At 40.9% G+C, this 13,319-nt stretch overlaps 1 protein-coding gene across 1 annotated transcript in view; it reads right to left on the bottom strand.

Annotated features, from left to right (window-relative positions):
• Positions 1-10,467: 10,467 nt before the first annotated feature.
• Positions 10,468-13,319, bottom strand: part of LOC124037064 (glypican-5-like) — a 136,029-nt gene continuing 133,177 nt past the window's right edge. Inside the window, exon 9 of the mRNA XM_046351698.1 lies at positions 10,468-11,442. Coding sequence (XP_046207654.1) covers positions 11,338-11,442 — 105 coding nt within the window. The 3' untranslated portion in view covers positions 10,468-11,337. The remainder of the gene's footprint in view (positions 11,443-13,319) is intronic.

Below are 13,319 nucleotides of genomic sequence, written 5' to 3'. Positions count from 1 at the left end.
CAATGTCAAGTTTTTATTTATATTTGGTTGAGTTGAATCAACAAAAAATGTCAATATGTCATTGGATTTAGGTTAAAAGTTGGGTTGATTCAACGTCATCACATTTAATTATTTTGTTGAAATGGTGTGGAAACAACATTGATTTCACCTGTTTTTCGCAATGGGATATAGTGGTTAAGTGCATTGCAGCAGTAACAAGCACCTTTCAAACCAAAAGCAAACGGAACTCGGATTCATTTCACACATTCTGCTGCACAGAGTGTTCTATTCCGTCAGACTGGTTCTTGTGGTTGACCAATATTCGATCACATGCACATCTCACACGTCATGTTCAATAAATAGTTGGCTACCAAGAACCTTGTTTGCATGTCAATGCAAAAACAGAAAATGCTGGATTATTCCCAACAAAATATTAAGGATGATAATCCAGAGCTATTCATAATATACAGTCTGCTATTCCATTTGATGGAATTATTTGTCAAGATAAGATCATGACATTCTAGCTAAGTCTGTTAGGGTAATGACTTTAGTCATGACTCAATGGTTTGTAAGCAGAATGGTGAGAATGTAATAATCTGCTCTAACCTGAAAACAATAGTGTGCCAATGTCTGCCACTCTACTACAAAACAATGACTGTTAGATGCTCTTCATTACATTTAGCGTGTTTGTTCTGATTTAGCTTGTCATGTTAATGAAATTGTGGCCAGTGAATCTGGTGTAACATTTGAAACAGCTGGTGACAGAGAGACCAAACAGAGGTATATCCTAGTGTAGCCTCTGTCATTTTCACACCTGTCCTGGATTAGTTGTAGTCCTGACCGGAACATGCAGACGGAGAGAGCTGCACTACCAGCCACACTTTCCCTTCCTTTCTGACCAGAGTTGGGTAGATGACTTTCTAAATGTCATCTGTACATATACTAGTTACTTGTCCTAAATTGTAATCAGTAATATAATTTTTTGGATTACCCAATCTCAGTAACATAATCTGATTACTTTTAAGTTACTTTTAGATTACTTTCCTCTTAAGAGACATTAGAAGAAGACAAAAAGGATCAAACAAACACAGTTGGTGTGTCATCGTAGTGGTCTCTGACTTGGTAAACAAACTTAAACCTGCACCCTTTTTTTCAAGGCTGAATTGAAGTAATTAAGGAAATGTAAAAGTAATCCAATAAGTAATCATCTAGCTTTTCAAAAACATTGTACAACTGGCGACCGAAGTCAGTGTGCATGGGCCCGGCCCGCCACAAGGAGTCGCTAGAGGGCGATGGGACACAGACATCCCAACTGGCCAAACCCAGACAATGCTGGGCAGGCTCATGCGTCTCCCAGTTGCAGCCCAGCTGTGACATAGCCTGGGATTGAACACAGGTCTGTAGTGACACTGCTAGCTCTGTGATTCTGTGGCTTAGACCGCTACGCCACTCGGGAGTCACCTGGAATGATACTTCTAACAGTTGATTTGTCGTTGTGTGATCCATCAGAATTTGGATTTTAAACAGTACACTTTCTTCACCAACTTTTAGGCTTCAGGGCCTGGTCTATCAGTGTAGAACCCAGTAGTCTGGGAGATCTCCACTAAAGCCCTTTGCCCTCCTTACCGTTCCTCCATGATGGATGACCTCTCATGCTCCACTATCCCCCAGGATAAGGCTGCTAACCTCAGTCCATCCCCTCAGCCCCTCACTGCAAAGACACCGAATCACCAAAAAACATTTGATGGATGAGCGCCAATTGAACTGAATGAACAGGGCAACTGTGAGGCTTAACCTTCTATAATGTATATGTGCATTCGTGCAGATTGTGTGCACGCACACACTCACACACATGCACAAACCCACACATGTATGCACTGCTTAAGACTCCACAGAGATGAAAGGGGGGGTAGACTGACGATGAAAATAGATATGGAATCAACACATATACTTACTGTACAGGCTATGCGTTTGTGTGTTTCTGTGTCTCTGTGTGTGGTGCATTCCTGCAGAGTGGTGATGAAAGTCTTGGGGCTGGAGGACAGGGCTCAGGTCAGAGGGAGCTGGGCTGGGTGTAGTAGGGGCTACAGACCTTTGGGTCTGGCTCTCCGGGCGGCGCTCTGCTCTGCCTCTATCTGGCAGAGAGAGGTCCTGGAATAGCTATGTGCTGCTGGCCTGGCAGAGAGAGGTCCTGAAATAGCTCTGTGCTGCTGGCCTGGCAGAGAGAGGCAGCTCGATCCCCACGTCTCCCTGACTGGAGGAATCCCTGCTATTAATGGAGTGTTATTAGAGAGCACCATATCAGCATTAGAAAGTGTGAATCCATTATGGGCAACTGCAAGCTAAATCCTATTCAATCTTTCTTACAGAAAACTGAATCCCTATAAGCTAATGAAGCTGAGCCAACATGAACTACAGTTGAAGTCTGAAGTTTACATACACCTTAGCCAAATAGATTTCAACTCAGTTTTTCACAATCCCTGACATTTAATCCTAGTAAAAATTCCCTGTTTTAGGGAATTAGTTAGGATTAAGAATGTGAAATAGTCAGAATAATAATAGAGAGAATGATTTAATTCAGCTTTTGTTTCTTTCATCACATTCCCAGTGGGCCAGAAGTGTACATACACTCAATTAGTAGTTGGTAGCATTGCCTTTAAATTGTTTAACTTGGGTCAAACATTTTGGGTAGCCTTCCACAAGCTTCCCACAATAAATTGGGTGAATTTTGGCCCATTCCTCCTGACAGAGCTTGTGTAACTGAGTCAGGTTTGTAGGCCTCCTTGCTCACACACGCTTTTTCAGTTCTGCCCACAAATTCTCTATGGGATTGAGGTCAGGGCTTTTTGATGGCCACTCCAATACCTTGACTTTGTTGTCCTGCGACGAGCAATCCCGCCTCCGGGATTGTAATTATAGCCTCAAGCTCATTACCATAACGCAACGTTAACTATTCATGAAAATCGCAAATGAAATGAAATAAATATATTGGCTCACAAGCTTAGCCTTTTGTTAACAACACTGACATCTCAGATTCAACCATAGCTAAACAAGCATTTGTGTAAGAGTATTGATAGCTAGCATAGCATTAAGCCTAGCATTCAGCAGGCAACATTTTCACAAAAACAAGAAGAGCATTCAAATAAAATCATTTACCTTTGAAGAACTTCGGATGTTTTCAATGAGGAGACTCTCAGTTAGATAGCAAATGTTCCGTTTTTCCAAAACGATTATTTGTGTAGGAGAAATCGCTCAGTTTTGTTCATCACGTTTGGCTAAGAAAAAAAACGAAAATTCAGTCATTACAACACCAAACTTTTTTTCAAAATTAACTCCATAATATCGACAGAAACATGGCAAACGTTGTTTAGAATTTATCCTCAAGGTGTTTTTCACATATCTATTCGATGATATATAATTCGTGGAAGTTTGGTTTCTCCTCTGAACCACATGGAAAAATGCATGCAGCTGGAGATTACGCAATAATTTCGACGGAGGACACCAAGCGGACACCTGGTAAATGTAGTGTTTTATGGTCAATCTTCCAATGATATGCCTACAAATACATCACAGTGCTGCAGACACCTTGGGGAAACGACAGAAGGTGTAGGCTCATTCCTTGCGCATTCACAGCCATATAAGGAGACATTGGAACACAGCGCCTCCAAAATCTGGGGCATTTCCTGTTTGAAATGTAATCTTGGTTTCGCCTGTAGCATCAGTTCTGTGGCACTCACAGATAATATCATTGCAGTTTTGGAAACGTCAGAGTGTTTTCTTTCCAAAGCGGTCAATTACATGCATAGTTGAGCATCTTTTCGTGACAAAATATCTTGTTTAAAACGGGAACGTCTTTCATCCAAAAAATTTAATAGCGCCCCCTAATGCATAACTGGTTTAAGCCATTTTGCCACAACTTTGTAAGTATGCTTGGGGTCATTGTCCATTTGGAAGACCCATTTGCGACCAAGCTTTAACTTCCTGACTGATGTCTTGAGATGTTGCCTCAATATATCCACATAATCTTCCATCCTCATGATGCCATCTATTTTTGAAGTGCACCTTCCCTCCTGCAGCAAAGCACCCCCACAACATGATGCTGCCACCCCCTTGCTTCATGGTTGGAATGGTGTTCTTAGGCTTGCAAGCCACCCCCTTTTTCCTCCAAACATAATGTTGGTCATTATGGCCAAACAATTATATTTTTGTTTCATCAGACCCGAGGACATTTCTCCAAAAAGTACGATCTTTGTCCCCATGGGCAGTTGCAAACCGTAGTCTGGCTTTTATTATGGTGGTTTTGGAACAGTGGCTTCTTCCTTGCTGAGTGGCCTTTCAGGTTATGTCGATATAGAACTCGTTTTACTGTGGACATAGATACTTTTGTACCTGTTTCCTCCAGCATCTTCACAAAGTCCTTTGCTGTTGTTCTGGGATTGATTTGCACTTTTCGCACCAAAGTACGTTCATCTCTCGGAGACAGAATGCATCTCCCTCTTGAGCATTATGATGGCTTTGTGGTCCCATAGTGTTTATACTTGCGTACTATTGTTTGTACAGATGAACGTAGTACCTTTAGGTGTTTGGAAATTTCTCCAAAGGATGAACCAGACTTGTGGAGGTCAACAATTTTTTTTCTGAAGTCTTGGCTGATTTCTTTTGATTTTCCCATGATGTCAAGCAAAGAGGCACTGAGTTTGAAGATATGCATTGAAATACATCCGCAGGTACATCTCCAATTGACTGAAATTATGTCAATTAGCCTATCCGAATCTTCTAAATCCATGACATCATTTTTTGGAATTTTCCAAGCTGTTTAAAGGCACAGTCAACTTAGTATAACTTCTGACCCACTGGAATTGTGATACAGTTAAATAAGTTAAATAATGTGTCTACCAACAATTGTTGGAAAGATGACTTGTGTCATTTTTAACCGACTTGCCCAAACTATAGTTTGTTAACAAGAAATTTGTGGAGTGGTTGAAAAATGAGTTTTAATGACTACAACCTAAGTGTATGTAAACTTCCAACTTCAACTGTATGTGACCTGGCCTGGATAGGACAGTCGGTGGTTTTGGCCAAGCTCCAGGTCCAGCCATGGTGTCATATAAATCAGATGTTAAGATAACCTCTTGAGTTGAACCATTGGCATAAATTAATACACTTTTTTCTGCCTTGTTTCATAACAAGTCGGAATTGGATTTCACCTTCGAGATTCAAGGTTTTTGTAGCATTTGTGAATTTGATCAAACGTGGGTAAGTTATATACTTGTCAGACCACGCAGAGTTGCACTTCGACCTACTATAACATGCTGACCACACCACTCGCCTTCACGTGCGCAAGCGTTACAAAAGGAATGTACACATACATTTCATTCAAGCATTGCACTCCGAACGTCTGCGTAGCTAGGCGCTAAAATAGAACTCAGTTTTATTTGTGATGCGTGACGCGCTGTAAGTCCGGCCTCTCCCATCTCCTCATTGGTTTTTAGGAGTATATACCCAAGTGGGTGATTGAAAGATGAACTGAGGTCCACACTCCAATCCAGTTGGTGGTGGTAATGCACCTTTAAATTGGTTGCCAACTGCCATATAAAGTCCAAAGAAGAAGCCTGAAGGAGGAGAGATGACCATAAACAAACTTGGTTTAACCTTTTATCTGTGTATTCATTGTCGGAGTAGAGGACCTTGTTTATTTCAGGGAAAATACCAACCCAATGTTTATATCCCAGGACAAATTAGCTAGCAACAGCAAGCTAGCTAGCTAAATTGCCTTAAATGTTTAATGCTTTTGGACCTGTCCCCAAATTAATATAGTTGGTTCAGAGTTTGTTTTGATATTTCAACCTGCGTGTCCTGATCGTGTCTGGTGCGGGTGGACAAAATCAACATGCCCGCGATGGCGCACTTGGACGTGCACGCACACAAAACCAGCATTCTGTCTCTCCTTGTGGTGTGGGTTCTGCCTCACTGGTTATTTGGTATTCAGTGAGAGATGTATTTATTATCCAGCAGGGCCTGGCAGTGATTGGCTCCAGCTTGTGGGGCTTGGCAGTAGCCGTTGCCAATCAAATCACAGTAATCCGGTGAAGGGCCAGAGGGCAATGAGCAGCGGCAGCCTGCCCAGCCCAGTCCTGCCCTGCCCAGCCTAGCCCAGCTTAGCTCAAGAGGCACTAAGTGGCAGAAACAACACAGACATGCACTGTTTGGCAAATCAATGCAGAATCACCAGCACAGTACTGGAAATATACTGTAGAAAATCCCTTTGTTTGAGAAGGGAATTTTCCCTGATAGTCTCGTCCTACAAGATTCAACTTCCTTTATCAATATTCATATCAATACTGCAAGGGCACTGTCTCATAGTGCAGTGTTTCCTAACTCCAGTCCTCTGGTACCAACAACAGAATCCGTATATGATTGGGTGTGCTTGTCTGTGGCTACAACAAACATGTGCTGTTGGGGGTACTGGACTGGAGTTGGAAATTAAATACTGTCATAGTTGGTGAGAAAATAATGATATTGTTCACAGATTGATGGTTTGGCTAGGCATGACTATGACAGAAATTAAACATGTGCTTACTCACCACACTATCTCAGAAACAGCTTGGCTAAGTACCTCGACAAACACTTTGAACAGTTTGAGGAAAACAAATCAGTCTTTCATGCAATCTCACACGATCTCAAAGAGAGCAAAGAGAGACTGGCACATCATGGTCAGGTTGACTGTTATATGTTTATTAAATGTCCATGCGAGTCTACAGACAAAGGCTCCATCCGTTTAAGATAAAGGGCCAGTCTAGTATATCAGTTCTGTCGCCACTCAAATGGCTCTGAACATTTACAGCATTTTAAAGGGGTTGCAAAGCAAGATCACATCATATCATAACATTGACATTGAAATAAGTATAGAAGCAGTGTAGAAGGAGTGATGAGGTACATTATGTACCATTGAACCTGGAATTCAGAACAACAGGGGAGTCACAGGGTACATGGCTGTCCAGTATAGCAGAATATTGGACAATCTGTCTCCCAGTAACAGCTCAAAGCCACATGGATAGACATGGATTTCATGGGGTCGCACCTAAAAATTATAAACTGGGTGGTTCGAGCCCTGAATGCTGATTGTCTGAGAGCCGTGGTATACCACGGGTATGACAAAACATTTCATTTTACTGCTCTATTTACGTTGGTAACCAGTTTATAATAGCAATAAGGCACCTTGGGGGTTTGTGGTATATGGCCAATATACCACAGCTACAGGCAGTATCTAGGTACCGCGTTGTGTCGGCCCTTAGACATGGTATATTGGTCATATACCATAAGGACACTTATTGCTTAAGTATACTATGGTATAAATACTATAGTATTCACTGTAGTGTTTTTGCAGACTTTGTAGTATTCATTGTAGTATTTGCTGTAGTATTTACAGTAAACTATAGTATAGTAAAAGAACTGTAGCATATACTGTAGTAATTAATGTAGTTTTTTGCAGACTGTACTATACTGTAGTATTTACTGTAGTGTTTTTGCAGACATTACTAGGATTAGTATTTACTGTAGTGTTTTTGTTTAATTATCTTTAACATAGAGGTGGAAGCTTTCACCTTCAGGAAACATACTGGAGAAATACTAAAAGAGCACATTTTCCATAACCTGTAGGTAGATAGGACTGGGGTCTGAATGGATAGTAAGGAACAATAACCTGTAGCTTACACAATATACTGTATGGTCTATAAATAGAATGTCGGTTTCTCATTTATGGGTGGCAAAAATTGTGATATGGTGGAGGGGAATTTGCAGATATGGGGGAGGGGAATGGGCAGGGTATATGCAAATAAGATACTGTAGTATTTACTATAGTTTAAAAAGGGTTAGTGTTTTTGCGGACATTAACGTAGTATTTACTAGTGTTTTTTACTGTAGTATCTACTTTAGTATTTTACAGTGTACTACAACATTCTATAGTAAGTACTACACATGATTGAGGGATACTACAGTGTGTAGTAGTGATGGGGGACAAAATTGATATTGTTACATATCGGGATATTATTTTTGATGATACATATAGTATCGTTTTTGACAATATTGCAGTATTATGTATGCGCTAGTTGGCTGTACCTGCACCAAAACTCCAGTGTTTTTCCTTCATAACTTGTTCTCCATCTTTTTAAATTAGGGAGCCAATTTGTATTCAGCACTTTTATTTCCATGACTGATGAAACTCATTTTCTCATGGCTCTCTTGTCCATCTGCAGCAGATATATGGTAAGCAATATGTTTGGAACATCCAATTGCAATAAAATCACAGTATCGAATCGCAATACATATAGAATCGTGAGAATCGTAAAAAAGATCGCAATACATATCACATCGGCTAACGTGATAATATCTAGTGTGTAGTATAGTATTCTACAGTATAATATAGAATTCTATAGTGTAGTATTCTATAGTGAACTGTTGTATTTTTTCATGTGGGGTCTTTATTAAGTTGTAGGCAATTTGTTTATGCAGATATTATTTCCTTACTAGGCTAGGTTAAACACACTTGCTTATCGGTAAACCTAAAATTTCATGCAGGGTGGAGGTGTTTGCAGCATCCCTTTAAAGTGAGCAACGTCTGTAATAAAACATGTAACATAGATGAATCAGCATTGTGTGCGACTTCAAATATATACATGTATACACTTGCCCTAATTATAGAGGTGATCTCGATGCAATGGATGCAGGTTAACTAGGATGTCAGTGTGTGGGAACATATTTTCGGGCTTGAGCCAATCAAAACACACGAGCAAAATAATATGGTGAAGTTTATATTTCCACAGCAACAACTCCAATTAAGCCCTTGTCATCCTATCCTTATACAGTACAAACTGTATATTTACATAAATATGTGTATTTACATTTGTCTAGTAGGTCAGTTCTAGTACCGTACAAGCCATTATTACATGTTTTAAAATGAAAGAAAATGATAGGTAAAGAAACACAGACAGTGCCGTGAAAAAGTATTTTCCCCCTTTCTATTTGTCTCTACTTTTGCATCATTTTTATAATGGATTATCAAATCTTCAACTAAAACTTAATATTAGATCAAGGGAACCTGAGTGAACAAATAACACAACAATTACATGGATCATTGTCTTACTGAATGACCCAGCTGCACTTCAGCTTCAGCTTGCAGATGGATAGCCTGACGTTCTCCTGTAGAATTCTCTGATACAGAGCAGAATTCATTGTTCCTTCTATTAAGGAGGCAGCAAAGCATCCCCAAACCATCACACTACCACCTCTATGCTTGACCGTTGGTACGTGGTTCTAACTGTGGAATGCAGTGTTTGGTTTTTGCCAGGCATAATGGGAACCATGTCATCCAAAAAGTTATACTTTTAAATCATCTATCCATAGAACATTATTCCAAGAGTCTTGATATTCATCCAGGTGCTTCCTGGTTGTAACGATCGTCATAATGGGTAGACCAAGGCGCGGCGTGATTTGGGTTCATCATATTTATTTTAAATGTGAACCAGCAACAAAACAATAAAGAGAAACAAACAAACATACAGCCTTGAAGGGCTCAAAAGCAACAATACAAAAACAAGATCCCACAAACAACAGGTGGGAAAAGGCTGCCTAAATATGATCCCCAATCGGAGACAACGATAGACAGCTGCCTCTGATTGGGAACCATACCAGGCCAACATAGAAATACAAAAACTAGACTACACATAGAAATAATAAACTAGAACACCCCCCAGTCACGCCTACTCCACCATAGAAAATAAAGGCTTTCTATGGTCAGGACATGACACAGGTGCTTTTTACTTGAGTCAACATTTTGGACAACATGGGTCCCATTTTGCCTGGCAAAAACCAAACACTGCATTCCACAGTTAGAACCTCATACCAATGGTCAAGCATAGAGGTGGTAGTGTGATGGCTTGGGGATGCTTTGCTGCCTCAGGACTTGGACGACATGACTTAATAGAAGGAACAATGAATTCTGCTCAGTATCAGAGAATTCTACAGGAGAATGTCAGGCTATCCCTCTGCGAGCTGAAGCTGAAGTGCAGCTGGGTCATTCAGTAAGACAATGATCCAAAACACATAATCAAGTCTACATGAAATGGCTAAAATGCAACAAATATGACGTTTTGGAATGGCCTAGTCAAAGTCCAGAGCTAATCCCTATTGAGATGTTGTGGCAGGACTTGAACCGAGCAGTTCATGCTTGAAAACTCACAAATATCGCTGCGTTAAAGCAGTTCTGCATGCAAAAGTGGGCTAACATTCCTCCACAGCGATGTGAGAGTCTGACCAACAACTACAGGAAGCATCTGGTTGCAGTCATTGCAGCTAAAGGTGGCAGAACTAGTTATTGAGTGTAAGGGGGCAATTACCTTTCACACAGGGGAATTGGGTGTTGCATAACTTTGTTAATTAAATAAATAAAATAAGTATAAATGTTTTTGTTATTTGTAAACTCAGGTTCCCTTTATCTAACATTAGCTTTTGGTTGAAGATCTGATAACATTCCGTATCAAAAATATGCAAAAATAGAGAAAATCAGAAAAGGGCAAATACTTTTTCACGAAACATGTAGAGACGTAAATATAGGTAAATAAACACACACAAACAAATACCCACACATGAATACACAATATAAGTCCCACATGGGACGATATAAACATGTATAGTATGCTCGGTGACTATTAACAGGTGGCATAAACAAATGCAAACTAAGTAACAAATGGAGAGACCCCAGAGAACATGACGGTTGACTTTGCGTGTAGAGAGGTGAGGAGAAATGATGTCTTTTTAGGCCCTGATTACATTCTTCAGTTCAGCACTGTTTGAGAACTTTACTGTTCCTAAATCTAAGGACCGCAGGAGAACGACCAGAACCATGGTTGTCCCTACTAGAGAGCAGTGGGATGTGTAGCTGGCCACATCTGATGGTCAACAGACCAGGCAGTCCAGAGAACCAGAGAGGAGGAGGCAGTGAGGAAAAAGCAGTGGAGAAGGCAGCAGTGGATAAGGCAGCAAGGGAGAGAGAGATTTTATGAGACACATCCTACATCGCACAAACACAGCCATGCAGCCCAGCTCCCATTAACAAACAGGGAGCAGCTGAGGGAAAGCAACAGGTTCGCTGGCGAGCTCCTCCTCTTGTCCTTTTTCTCATCCTCCTCTTCCTGCTTTTCCTTCTTGTGAATGCTCCCCACCTCTCATGTGTGCTCAGTCGGTGTGAGTAGCGGAGGGGGTTTCAGAGTGGGTGCCATGGTAATGCCAGGGCAGACAGGAGGATGAGGGTGATGGTGATAGCTGGGTGGGGTGTTGGGGTGTGACCCGCAGCTCTCACAGCTACCTGTGGTGGGGGTTGGGCAGTGGGGACGTGCCATGGGGGCTCCCTGACTGCTGGGCTCTTCCCAAAAGGAACATGAGTGCTGGCCACGTCCACTCTCTCATCTGCAGAGGGAGACAGAGAGAGAAACCAGATAGAGCTGCTACTGTCAAGACAAAGAGGTAGAGAGGGAATGAACGAGAAGATGTAGATAAAGACAGAGGGAGTGAGGTATCCTAAAACACAAAGACAGACACACACAGGCTTTTGTGCACACACACACATATGCAAACACACAGCTCTGTTCCAGGAGATCTACAAAACCTTGCACTTGCTACTGACCAATGGCGGTCAGTGCCGTTTATGATGAAGTAGGATTTTATTATTTATTTTTTCATGAGCATGGCCTTATTTGTATTATTGCATTTTGGATGACTGTCATTCATATTCCATTCACCCAGTTCAATGTAACATAGATAGGTTTAGGGTACTACATGATACTCAAATTTCCCGATACCCATCATGAGGTTGCTACAACCTAGCCTACGAAATAAAGTTTCCAACGTAAGTGCGCACAGGTCGAGACAAAAATTTGAGATGACAGACAATGACACATTCAATACCGCCTTGCACACTCTTGCCTGTATCTAGCTTATCTAGGATGTAATCATTAGTCCAACAGTTGCAAACAAGAGTTTATATTGGACAAATTCTGGTATTTCTATCCTTGTTTTGTTTGCTTCCGTTTAAGAAATGTTTTTCAACAGAATTGGTGAAATGAATACACCACAGATCATGCATAAACACAGTTCACTTTCATAGCAGCCACAGTGTATTCATTCTAGCCTCTATGCACTCTCCTCCTCTCACCTTTTCCCTTCGTTTGTGGACTTCAATGAACAACACATCTGCTGTATGTGACCAGGCGGAAAAACGTTTCAAGCAAAACCATGACATAACCGCTACACCCAGCCTACATCATTAGCTATATTAGCTAAAGTAATGACCTAGTCAACATAGCTAATAGAACTAATGTGTTAGTAAACCCGCTACAATCATGCAGAAACGTTACCGTGTATAGTCAGTAAGCAGTTAGACCGGTGGCAATAAATTAAAAAAAACCAAAAGCTTACCTTGACATGGAAGAGTTCCAGTGTTGTGTTGTATATTCATAGCCAACTAGCTAACATAGCATCCCTCTGTTTGAGCCAGGTGTTTGAGTAACTAAACTAGCCAGCTGCATTTGCTAGCTAAGGAAAGTGAAAACATTTTATGAAATGTCTCTCTTTCTCTCTCCCTTGCTTCTCCTTCATTTTTGACATTTTTTATTTGAAAACTGTTCAACCATTGTCTTTCTCTGTCTTTGAGTCAACTACTCACCACATTGTATGCACTGCAGTGCTAGCTAACTGTAGCTTATGCTTTCAGAACTAGATTAATTCTCTGATTCTTTGATTGGGTGGACAACATGTCAGTTCATGCTGCAAGAGCTCTGATAGATTGGAGGACGTCCTCTGGAAGTGTTCATAATTACTGTGTTATTCTATGGAAGGGGGTGAGAAACGAGCCTCCAAGGATTTGTATTGAAGTCAACGTACCAAGAGGAGGACAGAAGCTAGCTGTGCTACCCTACAGAGTGCTGTTGAGGCTACTATAGACCTTCATTGCAAAACAGTGTGTTTTAATCAATTATTTGGTGACATGCGAACATATTTAGTAAAGTTTAATCTAGAAAGGGTAACTTTTTCAATGTTTTCCCATTTTTATTTGTATGAAATTCACTGAGGAGGATGGTCCTCCCCTTCCTCCTCTCAGGATCCTCCATTGCTACTGACAGGTAACACACACAAAACAGGGAGACAAAACATGAATGTATACAGTAAATACGTGAAAACAACTCTGTCACAGAATAACTTCAAATCCGTTGTACATCATTTCTACCAGCATGTCATATGTGCAACCAAAGGGGAAAAAAATCTAGACCACCTTTACTCCACACATA

This window comes from Oncorhynchus gorbuscha, linkage group LG06 (genome assembly GCF_021184085.1).
Source record: "Oncorhynchus gorbuscha isolate QuinsamMale2020 ecotype Even-year linkage group LG06, OgorEven_v1.0, whole genome shotgun sequence".
Classification (NCBI taxonomy): Eukaryota; Metazoa; Chordata; class Actinopteri; order Salmoniformes; family Salmonidae; genus Oncorhynchus; species Oncorhynchus gorbuscha.
The sequence above is the reverse complement of the archived record's forward strand: the minus strand, read 5'-3'. Positions and strand labels throughout refer to the sequence as shown.